This window comes from Staurois parvus, unplaced genomic scaffold (assembly GCF_062004578.1).
Source record: "Staurois parvus isolate SC_StPar_1 unplaced genomic scaffold, SC_StPar_1.0 ptg001270l, whole genome shotgun sequence".
Lineage (NCBI taxonomy): Eukaryota > Metazoa > Chordata > Amphibia > Anura > Ranidae > Staurois > Staurois parvus.
This window is the reverse complement of record NW_028319066.1, coordinates 1,459,347-1,477,500: the sequence shown is the minus strand read 5'-3', so window position 1 is coordinate 1,477,500 and position 18,154 is coordinate 1,459,347. Positions and strand designations below refer to the sequence as shown.

At 41.5% G+C, this 18,154-nt stretch overlaps 1 protein-coding gene across 2 annotated transcripts in view; it reads left to right on the top strand.

The window, feature by feature from the left end:
• DEPDC1 (DEP domain containing 1) overlaps positions 1–7,260 on the top strand; it is a 29,076-nt gene extending 21,816 nt beyond the window's left edge. For both annotated transcript variants that reach the window (XM_089660760.1, XM_089660759.1), the window contains 2 exons: positions 846–1,010; positions 5,145–7,260. In XM_089660760.1, coding sequence (XP_089516886.1) covers positions 846–1,010; positions 5,145–5,285 — 306 coding nt within the window. In that variant the 3' untranslated portion in view covers positions 5,286–7,260. The remainder of the gene's footprint in view (positions 1–845; positions 1,011–5,144) is intronic.
• The last annotated feature ends 10,894 nt before the right edge of the window (positions 7,261–18,154 follow it).

The window sequence follows — 18,154 nt, the reverse complement described above, 5'->3', positions numbered from 1 at the left end:
CAAGTTACCTGATCGGGAGGGACTAGAACCAGGAAGATTGGCAAGGAGACCACTTTTACTGGTGTACCCATGAGATCTAGGATGTGACGCATCCCATTAGAATCCACCTTTAATCAAGATGCCACCGTTGTGTGGGTAATGCTTTGTATTTTTAATTTATTTATTACAGGTACTTGTATAGCGGCTTCAATTTACGCAGCACTTTACATATGTATTATACATTCACATCAGTCCTTGCCCTCAAGGGGCTTACAATCACAGTGGCTAAATGGTTAGCACTTCCGCCTGGCAGTTACTAGGGTCGTTGGTTCAAATCCCAGCCATGGCACCACCTGCCTGGAGTTTGCATGTTCTCCCTGTGCCTGCGTGGGTTTCCTCCCACTCTCCAAAGACCTGCTGGTAGGTTAACTGGCTCCTGTCTAAATTGTCCCTAGTATGTGTATGTATGAATGTGAGTTAGGGACCTTAGATTGTACGCCCCTTGAGGGTTTGGGACTGATGTGAATGTACAATATATATGTAAAGCGCGGCGTAAAGTGACGGCGCTATATAAGTACCTGAAATAAATAAATAAAATCCAGGCAGGTAGTGTCATGGTTGAGATTTGAACCGAAAAGTGTAGAACCGGGTAGCAACAACATTTCAAAATGGTAAATTCAACAGCAAAACTTAATTTCCTGATTGGTCTCTATAGGTTATACATTCCGCTTGTTCCTCCTGGGCTCTGGAGACAATGAATATTGTAGGTGTATGATGTGTGGCTGTCCTCCTATAGCCCCACAGTCTGCTTTTCTGTTTGTTCTGTATGGATCCTTCCTGAATAATGGCGTTTTTGTTTTGTGTAGGTGAAAGGCCAACCTCCCGGCTTTTATTTCTGTAAGCAGATAAGCACACAGGAATTTGAGGAGCAGAAAATGGTGACCTCACAGGCTGCTATTATGGACCTGCTGGAAAGTATTGTGAAAGACAAAAACCTTTCTGTGAAGGACAAGAAGAAGAAGCTAAAGCAGGTCAGACCTTCTATACTCGGCTAAGCAAATATTAGATCTGCCAAGGCATAAAGCTAAAACTGATAGTATGGAAAGAGCCATTAAATAAAACTGCCCTAAAGGAAAATATTTTCTTCCTACCTCCCTGCCTTTGTGACACCAGCACAAGAAATGGGGAGAGCAGGGGTCACTAGGACACAGAAAATGTATTTTTATTACTGTGCTCCTGTTGGAAAGATTATCCATAACCTCCTCCTGTCCCTGTGTCACCCGTCATCTGCACAGGAAGTGAGCAGAAATCACCACAAAGGGGTCATAGAGAGCAATAGAGGCCCAGCACAATTGCTGATGCTCTTTCTCACTAAACGTGTGTTTTATTAAACAAAAAAAGAAAAACTTGGTGACACTGACAGCGGTGTGGATGGAGCAGAACACACAAGGACATAGTAGTATTAAGGCCCTTCCTTATTTTGGGAGGGCTAAACAAGGGGAAGGCCAAAGGGCAATAATCCAAACAGGGGCAGACAGAAATATAACAGGGTGGCAATAGGGCACATCAAGAGAGAAGTCCAGAGACACAGGGCAGCAATCTGGTGCAGCAGGGACTTGGTCCAGAGCCACAGTGAAACAATCCGGGACAGTGAGTGGCAGGCCGCAATCTGGTGCAGCAGATGTTAAGGTCATGGGGCAGCAGTACAGGCACAACAGGGATAGGCAGCAGTAGGCACAGCAAGGGTTCAGGGGCTAGCCAGTAAACAGCAGCCTCAGCTGAGTAAGTCCGGACAGAGTGGCAGGGGACAGAAGGTCCTCAGGGCCTTCACATGTACATCGTGGGTCCTCAGAAGACTGTCTTGGCCACAGCTTCAGGACCCAACAGGCAGCAGTTACAGGAAGCGCAGAGAGGGGAGTAGAGTCCCATGTCTAGAAAGCCACACAGATGATGAACTGCAAGTCCCAACAGTGCTGAAAGCAAAGCACAGCCCAAGCAGAACTATTTGTCTCCAGCAGTTCCATGCACCTTCTAGCCTCCTTCTCTTGGGAGTTACAGCCATGAGCTTCTCTGTCCATCACCGGAGTAAGTTCTGCAGATTCTGACCCTCTTCTTTATCTGGTACTTTGAATTCTGCCAAGGAGCTCCACTAACTTGTTGGTGCTGAAGTGTCTGCCTCTATCCTGGTACTGGATACACTAACCTGTGTGCTACCCACAGAGTGTAGCCTCCTCTCATACCCCCCCCCCGGAGGACACAGGAGCTCACAGACCAAATTATGCAGATAAGTTGACTTTGTCACAACGCTGCATCTGGATTAGAGTTTATCAATTTCACAAAAGGATAAAAGAGAAATCCAATATTTCTGACCTACATTACAGACACTAGACTCTGGGTTGATTTATTTATTTTTTAATCTTAAAGTATGTATTCTTAAAGCGGAACATCACCCACGCATGCACGAGCTGCACTACACTTTGTGAAAGGCCCTGCTGTCTTCTGGGACCTGTGATGTGTCCCAGAAGGCTGTGGAGGAAGGGGTCTGAACCAGGTTCCCCCCCTTGTTGTTGGCACTTTTTTTGGGGGGAGGGGGGGGGACCTGGTTCTTACCCCTTCCCCCACAGCCTTCTGGGACACATCACAGGTCCCAGAAGACAGCAGGGCCTTTCACAAAGCTCAACGCAGCTCGTGCTTGTGTGGGGGGAAACTAGCTGTGGAGCCACAAGGTTTTAGTGCCAGTTTCCTTTACTTAACCACTTGCCATCCGGCCGCTGTATATATAAATGGCCGGACGGTAGCAGTCCAGGGGCGGGTTACCGTTCATAAACGGCACCCGCCATTATGGACTGTGCGTGCTTCCGGGGAGCGTGCAGCACAGAGATCCAGTGCCCGCTGTGTACTCCAGACACAGTGGAACACCGATCGTCGGACGGGACCTCTGTACGAAGTCCTGATCATGTGATCACGGATTGGCCAATCCGTGATCACATGCAGAGTAGTAAGCAAGATCTCACTTCTGATATCATTGCTTACTACGTGTGAAATCTGTGAATGATCAGAGGTCACATGGTACAAGGCTATTCACAACAGCCTCTTACCATGTGACAAGCTGTGACAAATCGCAGCTCACACAGTAATTCTCAGTGGCTGCAATAATGCAGCCAGAGAGGAGAAATTATTGCTTTTATAGCCTTTAAGTAAACGGTGTAAAAAAAAATGTAAAAAAAAATCATCACCCCACAAGTAGTACAGTGTCACCATGGTGACACTACTGCTAGGGTGACAGTATGTAGAAAAAAAAAACATAAAATAAAAAGTGTAAAAAAAAAAAAAAATTCAAAATTATAATTTTTGGTTATAAACTAATTTTGGGTTATTTTAATTTTTTTTTTTACTAAAAAGATAACGGAATACATTTTGGCCAAGATTTATGATGAAACATTATTTATTTGCTAAATTTTATAAGAAACTTTTTTTTTTTTTTTTTTTTTTTTTTTTAATATAGTAAAAAAAATAAAAATCCCAGTGAATAAATACCACCAAAATAAAGCTTTATCTGTCTCAAAAAAATGCTAAACAATTCATATGGGTACAGTGTTGCATGACCACGCAATTGTCATTCAAAGTGTGATAGCGCTGAAAGCTGAAAATTGGCCTGGACAGGAGGGGGGTGAAAGTGTCCGGACTGGAAGTGGTTAAGATGCTGTCATCTAGACCCAAAGCCGAGTGAAGAATCTGCTCAAGTGAGGACATCCCTGGATCCCTGGACAGGAAACTATCATTTTATATTAAAAGTCAGCAGCTAGAGTATATGTAGCTTTAACTCAAAAGTCCCTTCTCATGCGTTTTGCCTCCTCCAAATCCCTTTTTTCTTTCTGCTGTGATTGGACTTCCTGTTAGAGGGTGGGTACGTTCATTCTCCATGGTCCCACTGTAGGACTATAGCCTCCCTCTATTGCTTGCTCCTGAGGTGGACTATGGGATGTGTAGTGTATTCTACATGACCGCAACAAACGTGGACTGCTTATTCCGAAAAAAGGAAAGTTGAGGGGGTAAAGGAGAGATTTGGAGGGGCTAACAGAGAATGTTGCAAGGAGGAAGAAATAAACATAATCCATTTCATGAAAAATACAAATTACAGAGCCATTAAAGCGGAGGTCCAGTCAAATTAAAAAGGAGAAAAAAACCTGTAGCAGCTGCTGACTTCTAAAAGAAAAGGAAAAAAAAAAGACACCCACCTGTCCCCCAATAGCATGGTATCCTCACACCGGCCGGGCTTACTGGCAATCCTCTGTCCCCGGTGCTGGCATCTTTAGTGTGGGCACCCAGCTATGACAGCTTGTGGATTCACAGCCGGATGCCCACTGTGCATGCGTGAGTAGCCCTGCATTTTGTGAATGGTCCCATAGTCTTCTGGGACCGGTCACATGTCCAAGAAGACTACAAGGAGGACAACTTCTGCTTCCGATTGCCTAATTCGGGTACCCCATTATTAATAGCTTTGACAAGGAGACCTAGGATGTGACCCGCCTTATCAAGAGCAGAGTGTTGGCAATATGTGGGAGCCGAGTCTCAACTAGGAGCCCCTATACCATGGCAGGACTCGAAGCAAGTCTCTATTCTGAAGTACCAGAGGCAAAAATCAGTATGTGCTGCTGTTGGCGCTAGTCAATGCTGTGTCAACACAGACTTTTCTTTTATTTACAAGAAACTGGAATGGTTTTAGTTCAATTTGATTTTAATCTTTTAGTCTTTTTGACTTTTTTTTTTTTTTATATTAAAAATCTTATTTAAAGAAAAAAAAAATTAGTATGGCAAGCAAGCGACTTGCTATTGGGGGCACAGGGGGAAGAGCCAGGAATGCTGACAGGGGATCCGAGAAGAAGAGGATCTGGGCTGCTCTGTGCAAAACCATTGCACAGAGCAGGCAAGTATAACTTGTGTTTTATTTTTTTCTATAACAAAGCTAGATATAAACCTGTATGTTTGCTCGCATATCTGTCCTATTCATACTGAGGAAGGAAGGGGCAGGGGCATTGGTTGTTGGAGTTTCCATGTTTCTGTTTGTTTGGAGCAATACAGACTCTTCAAGTAAAAGAGAAAAAAAAAAAATGATCATGAATCCCACAGACACAGCTAATGCCTATGTATCTGGTTCCCCATAGTTCCAGAAAGAATATCCTGAAATATACCAGAGCCGATTTCCAACCACCGAAAGTGAAGCCAAGCTGTTTGGAGACAAGCCTACCATCAAGCAACCAATGTTGGTTCTGAAAAGACCAAAGTTCCGCAATTTAAGATACTGACTAGAAGAGTCACACATATAGGACAGTCTCCAAAGCTTCATTTTACAGAAAGTCATTATAATATATATTATCCTTCAGAGAAGACACCTGAATGAAAAGAGAACCTTTCATGCTTTTATTCAGACCATTATTTGCCATTTCTCCTAATTAAGATCCTCCTACAAATGCCACTTTCCTGGTTGTCATGCTGTCCCTAGCTTTTTGTTTTGCTGTATAAAACCTTTCCATAAAAGCCATAAGCCAGTGTATTATCAGACATAAGTTTTGGTAGAGGAATACCTATTGGGAGGCAGCTGGTCTACATGAGCCAAAGCTACAGGAGACATGGAGGATCACTTAAAGCATACTTGCAGGGGAAGTGGTGCATACTTGCTGGAAGGTGGCCCCAGGTCTATAGACACCTTTTTATGTGCCAGCTTGTGTAATCTATTATTTTTTATTTTTTTTTAAATCTTTAGATTCTGGGCATGTTATTGGGCACATATCAACCATAGCTTTCCTGGTGGACCACCTCCTGCTGCCCCTCCACACCTTCCTATTAGTCATATAGACAAGCCATTGTGTTTGATGGCCAATAAGAAAGAGCAAGGAGCTAGAGGAGGTGAGTCAAGTATAAACCATGGAAGGAGTGTGCACCCAGTATTTTGAGAATAGATCTGGGGTGCCAACCACAGCTTTTCATGGTGGGCCATCTCCTACTGCCCCTCCACACTTTCTATTCTATAGACAGTCCATTGTGTTTGGCTGCCAATGGGAAGAAGCAGGGGACTGGAGGAGGTGGTCAAGTGTAAAATCGCAGAAGCTGGGGTAGATACTTGCACAATGGAGAGCCCATGATTTTAAGGATATATCTGGGGTGCCAACCACAGCTTTCATGTTGGCTCGTCTCCCTTTGCCCCTCCATGCTTTCCTATTGGCCATTTATAAAGACCATTCAACAGTTGTGTTTATTGAAATTTGATTGTCTACACCACTGTACAAAGGTACATGAAACCAAATCAAGCAGGCATTATGCGGTAAGGTAAACCGTTTACACTTGTATTCCAAAATGGAAGAATCCTACAATACCATCCTGATAGCCCAAGCAAACTCATTAAGCAAGCACGTAGTGTGGTCTGAAGGCCAATGTCCTGCCAGGGAAGGGGAGTGAGATAGGAATCAAGAGTGAGGAAAATAAAGTAAAGACCATTCTGTTTAGCAGCCAATAGGAAGGCGCAGGGAAGTGGAAAAGGTGGGCCAAGAATAAACCACAGAAGCTGGATTAGAAACTTGTATAAAGGGGGTGCCTGGTATTTATAAGATAGATCTGGTGCCACTTTTCAACCTTGTGTGACCGCGCATGTTTAATTTAAAAGAAATGTAATTTTCCAAATGTTTTTGGTGAGATTTTCCTAACCCAATGGGAGAAACCACAATGACCTCCTGCAGCTCGTGGTGGGGTTTTTTTTTTTTTTTTTCCTTCTTTCACAGGGCAGTCTGATTGGGTGCTAAAGAATCTGCTCCAACTTCTTTTGCACTAGTCAGTAGCGTAGAGTGTACATAATAATTTAGGAGAAATGCAGAGGAAGATTGTGTCCCCCCAATAAGATGGCTGCTCATGCCATAATTTATATACTATGTCATTTTGGAGGAAACTTTTTCAGACTGAAATCAATAGGCTGCTTTTGATGAGCACCTCCCAATATGATAGCTACCAGGTTCTCGGGCTGATTCAATGGATACCATAATCCAAATCACTGAATCATGATTTTCCTTTTTCATTCTCCCTCCAAATGAAACCTTGAACTGACATAATTGTTTACATATTGTCATTGTGGTGTTTTTATGTGTTCCTATTTTTTTTTTTCCTCCTCCCTTTTTGTTTATGTCCTTCCTTTTTCCATGAAATATTGAACTGACACCATTGCTGTTTACATATTGACATTTTGTGTTCATATATATAGCTTACATTGAAATGAAGTGTGCCAAAGAGGTATTTGCTTGTAATGTCTTCAGCTGTTTCCCTTTTATAGATAAAGTTCACTTAGGGGAGAAATTTTTATATATATATATATATATATATATATATATATATATATATATATATAATGTGTGTAATTAAAAAAAAATTTTTTTTTTTTTTCTTCATTCACAGAACTTCTCGTACTGCTGTCACTGGGAACGGGGGGGATTGGGCAGCATTAAAAACATATTACATGTTCCACCCTAAAAATGGGTGTAACATACAACATGTTCCCAAAGGTGAACTTATCCTTTTTAATGTTCATTTACTAATTCTATGCTTTTTTTGCTTTTGCTCATTTTACATATCCCTGGGAGTTTCAGGAATTTTTACTGCACTGAAACAGGTATGCATGCACCCGTACATTGTATAGGAGAAGTGTGTACAGGAAACTTTCAGCAGCTTTATGGAAAATATATTTTTTTTCTTTATGCAAAGTTTAGCTCTTGTTCTGGAGATGTTTCATACAGATCTTACTAGGTGTGCCGAGTCCATCACCCTTTTTTTTTTTTTTTTTCGGAGCTGCTAGTAGGCTTCAGCACTAGATCATTGTTCATCATCCTCAAATTGGAGCTGTGGTGCTTCTTGGCCCAAATGAGCTTTTAATTTGAATTGTCTACTTTCCAGCCGCATAAAACAATAGGTGTGCAAGGTCTTAGTTGACTTTCTTTAGAAAGCAGACATATTTCTACATTCATGTGATTGGTGAAAAGGATCCATAAAACAGAAGAGAACTGGAAAGTTACGTGCCCAGCAATTGGTCAAGCATGTGTCCTCAAGTATGAGGAGGGTGATGACCAGTAGTACAGAATCAAATCATTGGATTACCTGGGTGTAAAGATGTGGACATTTGGCCTGGTACAACTGAGGAGCACGTTGGCTCTGCATTGACAAACATGGTTTTCAGCTCAAAGTCTAACTTCAGCATCTTTATGACTGTAATCTAATGATTTCAGCACTGGTGTTCTCCCTCCTCATACTTTAGCCATACATGCTTGACCAATTACTGAGTATGTAAGCTTTTCAGCCATTGGGTTCTCCACTGTTCTATACATCTTGGATCCTATTGCAAAAGGGGCTACAGGCTGTCCCTCTGGCAATGCAGAGTCAATGTGCTCCTCAGTTGTACCAACAAGGTTTCCAGCTCAAAGGGGCAGCCTGTAGCCCCTTTTGCAATAGGATCTGTGATGTATAGAACAGCGAAGAAACCAATGGCTGGAAGCTTACATATCCAGTAACTGGTCAAGCATGAGGAGGAGGATGACCAGTGCTACAGAGATGAAATCACTGGATTACCTAATCGTAAAGATGTTGACATTACACTTTGGCAATGCAGAGTTAATGTACTCCATTGTATTTATTTATTTCAGGTACTTATATAGCGCCATCAATGTACACAGCACTTTACACATATATTGTACATTCACATCAGTCCCTAACCCTCAAGGCGTGTACAATCTAAGGTCCCTAACTCACATTCATACATACACATACTAGGGCCAATATAGACAGGAGCCAATTAACCTACCAGCATGTCTTTGGAGTGTGGCAGGAAACCGGAGTAGACGGAGGAAACCCACGCAGGCACATGGAGAACATCCAACTCCAGGCAGGTGGTGCCGTGGTTGGGAATCAAACCAACGACCCTAGTACGGCCAGGCGGATGTGCTAACCATTTAGCCAACAAGGCTTTCAGCTTAAAGGGCATCCTGTAGCCCCTTTACATTTGCTGTCAGATTGACCTATCACTGGCTATCACCTGTGCTTGTAAGGGAATCAATGGTGGAACTGGGGTGATTGGTCTCATTTCCTAGGTGTTTAAGGTAAATAAAAATTTTCTAAAATGCTTCAGTAAAATAGTCTGTCCCCTGACAGCATGCTGCAAAGATGGACCCCGGAACCAGTAGTCTCTCTATAGAGGTTGAGTCAGAGCTAGACCTATCCTATCAACTGGAAGTATGAGCTTTGCTGATTGCATAGCTATAGGTCTGACTCGGAAGGGAGGGAATGTTGGATCTCTGCAAAGAGACCACTGCTTCCACATAGAAAGCGAGGGTCTTCCTCTTTGGCACAGGAAAGGACTTTTTTTGCTTGGGCTTTGGCTGCTTTCTATGGAAAAACCACCTTTTAGACCTTTGCACACCTGTGGCTGCTTTCTAAAGAAAATGAACTGTAAGATGTGGCATTTTTTTTTTGTTTTGATGCACATTTAGCTGACTTTAACTGAAAGTTCACTTAAGTTTCAATAAAACTGACAGACTTTCTTGTTCTTGTGCAAACTAACGCCAGTATGTACAGGGCCTAACAGCTGACCCCTCATGAAGCCATTTAACCCTTTGAGGACCAAGGGACGTATTTGTCCCATGTTTTTAATTGCGTGTATCATCTGATTAAGAACTTAAAACCTTTTTTTTTTTTGAGTCAAAATATTCTTAACAAATGGATCTAGCTTTTTGCCAATTATTTCATGAAATGGCTTAGTTACAGCAACTGAAGTGTATGAACTTTAAAAACAACAAAATTGATTCTTTTGGCGTTCCAAAATCTTACGGTCCTCAAAGGGTTAATGGTTTGTTACCTCGTCCTGCCTAATAGTCCTCCTGTGTACTGAAAATAATTGTTCCCTTTTTTTTTTTTTTTTTTTTTTTTTTTTTTTTTAGCTGCATGGCTTAACCCATTTTTGCATTTCAAGGAAAAATATATATACAGGGTCTATAAAAACAAATCCATATCAGGATGCAAGACAATTTTTAAAATTGAAAGTCAAAGCTTCTTTCTATTTACCTTGTTTACCATCAATGCCATATTTATCACCGTTTAGTGGTCTGCACCCATTGGCGGCGGTTCTGCCATTTCTACCACTTCTCCTGTGATTATCCATTAAAGCTGGTTACAAATTCTATGATTCCACTTGGTCTGAGCAACAGGTTCCGGAAACTGTGAAGCAGATGGGTGTGTCGAAATGATCCATAGAAGGTAAACTTAAATTGCCCATCAAGGAATGTTCTAGTCCATTTCCCGTTTTAGCCTTCAGAGATCCTTCAGAAGCCCTCACTGCTTATTTTAAAGTCACAATAAAAATGGCTGCCACTGCTGTGAGCATTATGCAGGTCCTCTTTAAACCAAAAACCACCATAGTGCCTCGGAAACTAAAACTGACTTTAAAAAATATATATATTTTTGTTCTGCATATTTCTTGTGTCTTCTGTCACTTGCTATATTTTGCACTCCATTGTATATATTGACTTGTATTTATGTGTTCAGTATTTGTATCCTAATTTTTGTATGTGATCTCTTGCTATGCATCTGCTTGAAAACACTTGAACCCTTCATTGTTTAAACAAAAAAAAAAAAAAAAGCTGAAAAGTATAAGCATGTTTTTAATGTTGGAAAACAATAAATGGATTTTTCTATCAATTTTATAGCTTTTTTTTTTTTTTTTTTTAAATCCTAAAAACACAGCTAATATTCTCTTCTGCTGTAACAGCTGAGCTCTGATTTCTGAAAGTCTGTATTTGCATACTGGAGGGCAGGTCTGTAAAGTAACTGATTAGTTCTGCCCTCTAAAAAGATTCTGAGCTCGCTCATCCCTATATAAAGAGGAATCGGAAGGTTTATAAAGATGAATTTCACTCTCTCAATTAACCACTTCCAGTCCGGACACTTTTACCCCCTTCCTGTCCAGGGCAATTTTCAGCTTTCAGCGCTATCGCACTTTGACAATTGCGCGGTCATGCAACACTGTACCCAAATGAATTTTTTTACCATTTTTTTGAGACCGATAAAGGTTTATTTTGGTGGTATTTATTCACCACTGGGATTTGTATTTTTTTTTTTTTTTTGCTATGTAAATTTTTTTTACATTTTTTACTTTTTTTTTATATATTATTTGGTTTTTTTTTTTACATACTGTCACCCTGGCAGTACAGTGTCACCATGGTGACACTGCACTACTTGTGGGGGGTGATGAAGATTTTTATTTTTTTTTTTTCTTTACAGTGATTGCTTTTACACCCATATAGGATGTAAAAGCAATCATTTCTCTTTCTCTCTGTCTGCATTTTTGCAGCCATTGAGAAATACTGAGTGAGCTGTGATTGGTCACACCTTGTCACATGGTACAAGGCTGTTGTGAATAGCCTTGTACCATGTGACCTCTGTGATCATTCACAGATTTCACACGTAGTAAGCAATGATGTCACAAGTGACATCTTGCTTACTACTTTGCATGTGATCACTGATTGGCCAATCAGTTATCACATGATCGGGACCTCGTACAGAGGTCCCGTCCGACTATCGGTGTTTCACTCCGGACACAGCGGGCACTGGATCGTGGTGCTGCGCGCTCCCAAGGAGCGCGCACAGCTAGAAAAGGCGGGTGCCGTTTATGAAAGGCAACCCGCCCCTGGAGTGCCACCGCCCTGCCGTTTATAAACAGCAGGCGGACGGCAAGTGGTTAACATTGACTGTTTCTAATCCCTATGCTGATAGCATTAATAGTAAATGGGTGTATTAAGTTGCTTTTTAAACTTTTTTTTTTTTTCTTTTAATTTCTTGTTACTTCCTGGTTTCTTGCCTAGGCAAATTATATCATACATCCCAGTAGTCTTCATGAGTGTTTTCTCAGCTAAGCACACCCTCCTGCCTGCATGGCTGAGCTAAGGGCAGATGGCTTCCAGGAAGTCAATGGAAACTGAATCATCTGCCCTTACTCAAGATGGCCACTGCCAGAAATGCTAGGGGGGGTGTCTTTTCAAAGTGATTTGTCAGCAAAATAAATCACTGACACATGGATAGATGGGGGAGATCGCTTTTGAATTTTAAAGTGAATTTAAATAGAGTTTCCTGTACTGAGGAACATGAATCTGTTTTATATTGGAAGTAGGAGAATGCATGCTCCTTGTTCTGAGACCATGTCATCACGGAAAACATTCGGCCTAGGCTAGCAATTAGGAGCCCATCACATCGTCATGGTAGTCCATTGGGGTGAACATATGAATTTTACAAGCAAACCTGCCAGCTGCAAAGTGCAGTGACTGTGGTACTCGGTAGGTTTCATCAGTCACTGTAAATTCCAGGGAATAAAATTTATTTTTTACATGGATGCCCTGGAAATTTTTATTTATTTTTTTTTCTGGTTCAATCTATTCCTGTTTCAAATAAATTTACATATATAGTAAAGTGAAAAAAAAGTAAGTACACCCCATACAAATTGGTGACTTCAGCAAATTGGAACAGGCAAACCTCTCTTAATAGTGCCTACCAAATTGGAACAGGCAAACATCTCTTAATAGTGCCTACCAAAAAGTGATATATTTGAACAAATGATCCACGGGGTATCAATTTTCATGATCTACAGTATGAAAGCAGTCAGGCGGCTCCTATGCACAGTCATTGAGTCAACTTGACCTTCTGCTTCATATCAAAGTCGTCCTAAATGAGATGGCGAAGTCATCTATCCAAGAGTTGAAGCGGAACCAGAATTGGGTTTTTCAACATAGTAATCCCAAGCACACTAGCAAATCCACCAAGGAATGGTGGATCTTCAGAAAGAAGAAACAAAAGGTTAGGGATTGCCCTAGTCCATGATCTGATCCCTATTGAAAATGTTGTAGGGTGATTTTGAAATGGGGAAACCCCAAAACATTGTGCAACTTAAGTAATTTTTGCATGGAGAAGTGGTCAAAAGGTCTCCATTGAGTTGATGTTCAAGACTGGTGGACAATTCTTTAAAAGGCCTACAAGAAATAGATCATTTCTGCAAAATTGGGCAATACTGATACCACGGGCGTACATAATTTTTCCACAGCACACCATTACATCTATTTTTATTAAAGAATTGATTGAAATGTCAATTTTCTGTATTGAAGTATATTTCTCTGTAGGCACTGTTTGAATCTACATCCAATGTTTGCCTGTTCAAATATGTTGAAAAGGTCAACAACTTCTATGGGGTGTACCTAGTTTTTCACATGACTGTAGATGGATGGTCTTCTCTGTGTCCTTTTTGTACCGGTTACCACATTTTCTGGAGCAGATGGTTTGGTCCTAAGATGGAGTGCTTTGTTCAGCGATGAAAGCCACTCATTTCTCTTTAGTGTACAGAAGCAAAGGCTGAGTATTTGTGTTGGTTGGTGTGGCTGGGCACAACTGTTACCCCAGCTGGTGACAACAATAACATAATATTTCAGGTTGTCAGCATTAAGGGGCCTCCGCTGTCACCCTGCAATGGATTGTTAGAGATCATTAGGAAGTGCTAAATGACCCGTGATAATAGTATATCTTAGCATCTGTTAAACTAAAGCAATACCACCCCAAAAGTATGGCAATAAAATATAAATGCTCTGTTTTTATAACCTATTTTGTTCCTTTAAATATATTCAAAGAAACTTTACGATTGTAACCTATTACCTCTTCCCTTTCATTGGCTCAGCCAAACCAATATATTGCTTTGCTTACATTCAGTCTGATAGCTTTTCGTATGCGTCCTGCATTCCACAATAATTTGTATGGAATAAAATGGGACTGGGGTTGGGTAGGCCATGGAAAACTTATATGGAGGCCCTCTACCACACTTCTTATTCACAAGTTCAGTAATTATTTTTGTTATCTACCCCCCCAGCCTATCCTAAATACTTCAGAAGCCTAGACATCGACAAAAAACAGCAAGGTGCACATGGGGAAAGCAATGCAAAGAGGGTTCGGCGCACTTTTAAGCTAGCTAGGCTAAAAAATAAAAAATCAACTAAATTGTCCCAAGTACTCAAAAATATGTGATTAGATTTGTTTGAGATTCGTTGTCACTGTCTCTTGTGCTAGCAGCCTGTTTGGTGTGTTTTGTTTTTTTTGTTTTTTTTTTCCATATCAGCGCTTGCCATTTACAGTTGTGTTCAAAATAATAGCAGTGTGTTTGAAAAAAGTGAATAAAGCTCAAAATCCTTCTAATAGCTTTTATTTCCATACACACAAATGCATTGGAAACACAACACATTCTATTCGAAATCAAAACATGAAGAAAAATAGATCAAATTTGTGTTGTTCCTCTAAAAAAAATTGAAGAAAAGTGAATATTAGACGGTTCAAAAAAATCACAGTGTTTGTATTCTTCTTTACAAACTCAAACATTCACTATATAAACTGAGAAATGTTTGAAGATTTTGCTTTCCTTTGAATGACTTCATGAATATTTGGTTGTAGTCGCACTGTTTCTGAGAACTGCTGTACATCTGTGTTGCATGGAGTCACCCAACTTCTGGCCCCTGTGATCAGGTATTCCAGCCCAGGATGATTGGACGACATTCCACAGTTCTTCTCTATTTCTTGGTTTTGCCTCAAACGGCATTTTTGGTGTCACCCCACAAGTTTTCTATTGGATTAAGATCCGGGGATTGGGCTGGCCACTCCATAACGTCAATCTTGTTGGTCTGGAACCAAGATGTTGCACGTTTACTGGTGTGTTTGGGGTCGTTGTCTTGTTGGAACACCCATTTCAAGGGCATTTCCTCTTCAGCATAAGGCAGCATGACCTCTTCAAGTATTCTGATGTATTCAAACTGATCCATGATCCCTGGTATGCGATAAATAGGCCCAACACCGTAGCTTGCACCACCATGCTTCACTGTCTTCACAGTGTACTGTGGCTTGAATTCAGTGGTTGGGGGTCGTCTGACAAACTGTCTCCGCCCACTAGACCCAAAAAGAACAATCTTACTTTCATCAGTCCACAAAATGTTGCGTCATTTCTCTTTAGGCCAGTCAATGTGCTCTTTGGCAGATTGTAACCTCTTCAGCACACGTCTTTTTTCCAACAGTGGGACTTTGCGGGGGCTTCTTGCAGATAGCTTGGCTTCACATAGGCGTCTTCTAATTGTAACAGTCCTCACAGGGAACTTTACACCTTCTTTCATCTTCCTGGAGCTGATTGTTGGCTGAGTCCGCGCCATTTTGGCTATTCTATCCATTCCAATGGTAGTTTTTCGCTTTCTTCCACGTCTTTCAGGTTTTGGTTGCCATTTTAAAGCATTTGCGATCATTTTAGCTGAGCAGCCGATCATGTTCTGCACTTCTTTATATGTTTTCCCCTCTCCAATCAACTTTTTAATCAAGGTACGCTGTTCTTCTGAACAATGTCTGGAATGACCCATTTTCCTCAGAATTTCAGAGAGAAATGCACTGTAACCAGCATGTACAACATTTGCTGCCTTCCTTCCTTAAATAAGGGCAATAATTGCCACCTGTTTTTCAAAGAATGAATGACCTCACTAATAGAACTCCACACTGCTATTATTTTGAATATGCCCCTTTCAATTAGTGATTCAATGACACAGAATCAGAAGCATGCATGTCATGACTGTTGGGTCTGTTGGATTTCTATTACTCTACTACACCTGCTAGTAAATTATTTGCCATGTAGAAATATCATTTCTACCAAAAACAGTGATTGATCCGGTTAGTGATGGCTGACTGCTATTATTTTGAACACAAGTGTATTTACATTCAAAAATCTGCAATATCCCAAGAAGTAGCTCTTCTTTTTATGCTGATCTAAAAACATCAAGTCTAACAAAAATGAATGTTAATTTTTATGGTTCCCACGAATATATACTAGACTGTCTAGGTCATTTTTGTAGTTTTCGGAAGAGCAGGTGATGGTACTTACCTTGCTCATCCACCTTTTTCCCAGCAATTAATGTAACCCAGATCAAATCTGGTGATTTCCACACTGGCAGTCAGCAGACAAGCTGGATGAAATGCAAATGTACGAAACAAGTGTGCGACACAGAACTCCACGGATCTGATCTGAATGTGACATGAGAGATTTGACAATTGGTGTTCCATTTGCCATCCCCTATGGATTAGTAAATTTGTCCACATTCGATTTGAATAGGGTTCTTTTTCTTAAAGTCTTACTAAACCCACAACAGTACAATCAGTCTGTATATGCAGTAAAGCATGCTTGTTATACTCGCTGTGGAACCTAAGGGGTTAATCTTCCGCATTATGTAAAAAGGATGTTTGATCCTGTCTTCTCTGATCCTCCCCTTCTTCTACTGTCCCTAATCCATCTGCTGATAGAACAGAGCCTTGGGGGCAAGCTACACATGCTCAATTCGGTGTGTATTGCTAGAGGTTTTTTTTTTTCTTGATATGTGATCATCACAGGACCAATCAGCACTGCCCAGACAGAGGACCAGGGGTCATGCAGCCTCATAGGACAATTATGGGAGAATGAAAACTCCTCCTACAAGCTTTAACCAGTGCTATGCTGGACACTGATAGAAGTCACAAGACTGCTATATACTGCTGAATGCTAGGGCACGGTCGCAAGTGCAACCTTTGCGACACTGGTAGTTCCACCACTGGTCAATAGGACAGTGGACTTTGTCGGTAGGGCAGAGGATGTGGTCAGTAGGGCAGTGGGTGGGGTTTGTATTTTTTTTTTATTTATTTTTACCGCAGTTGGGGGGCTTTGGTGAGATATTAGGAGTTTAACCAAAACAGATGTCTCATCTTTAAGAGACAGAAAGGAGATTGAAGATACAGCCCTCTATCTTCATCTCTGGAACCTCAGCTGCACAGAACGGATGGAGAGGGATAGCTCTGTACAGAGCTTTTCATTTATTCCCAAACTAAAGCATAGTAAACATAGTTCATCCTTCAGTTATGAATGGATACCGGAGTGATTGGTACCAATCATTCACTGTGTTAATTCAGAAAAGGAAGGGCCCCTTCCCCCACTCTACATCCTGAAAGCATATCCTGCAGCAGGGGACGAGGGAACCCAGCAGCGTTGCAGGAGGGCAAGGGGAGCACACAAGGGCCCGGGGGCAGCAGGACCTGGATAGGAGGCAACATATAGAAGAACCAATACCCTCCATTTTCCTCCTGCAGCTGCTGAATACCAATGGAAGGCAGAGGAGGACGAGCTGGCTTTCAGCTGCTGCAGAAGGAAAATGAGCTCATCCTTTTGCCACCACACATCTATTTTGGCCGGTCATAAAGGGGTCAAGGGACTGAACGGTGAAAACAGAGATCTGATCAGTAACTTACAATCATTTCCTCCAACTGTCAATTCAATCCCATTTTCCCATGGGTGTCATATCGATCAACTATAGATTGATTATTCCTATTGGAAGGGATCGAAAGGACAGGAAATCGATTTTTGATTGACGCGTGTATGGCCACCATTATAGTAATGGCATTTTCAACATATTTACTACGGTTGTACTGATAAACGTTTTCTCATCAGTGAGTACGAGTACCGATACTTGTGCTGCAGTACTCAATACTTTCGCAGTGCGATTTGAGCCCATATACTGTAAAGTGAATGGACTCAAATCGCACTGCAAACAATTGCATGTGATTCGTACAGGAATGCTGTGTGATTCACATGCGGTTTTCCTGCGGGTACGGTGTGATTTGAGCCATACAAAATGAATGGCTCGAATCACACAGCGCTCGCCGGGAAACCGCATTTAAATCGCACCGCATTCCTGTTCAAATCACATTCTCTGCAGTGCGATTTGAGCCTATTCATTTTGTATGGGCTCAAATCGGGCAGCACAGTGGCTAAATGGTTAAACCCCCTGCTAACTGCCGATTTCCTCTACTCTTCCTACCACTCCATCCCCCACAGCTATCTCCTCCTGTGCCACTATCCCCTCGCTCCTAGATTGTAAGCTCCAAGGAGCAGGGCCCTCGATCCCCTCATGTATCACATTGTATTGGTATTGTTCTGTCACATGTTCTGTCCCCCTTTGTAATGTACAGCGCTGAGCGAACTATTGGCGCTTTATAAATACTGTATAATAATAATAAATCCCTGACCATGTGGGATCTCCTGCATGGTGGGGGTTGGGGAAAAACC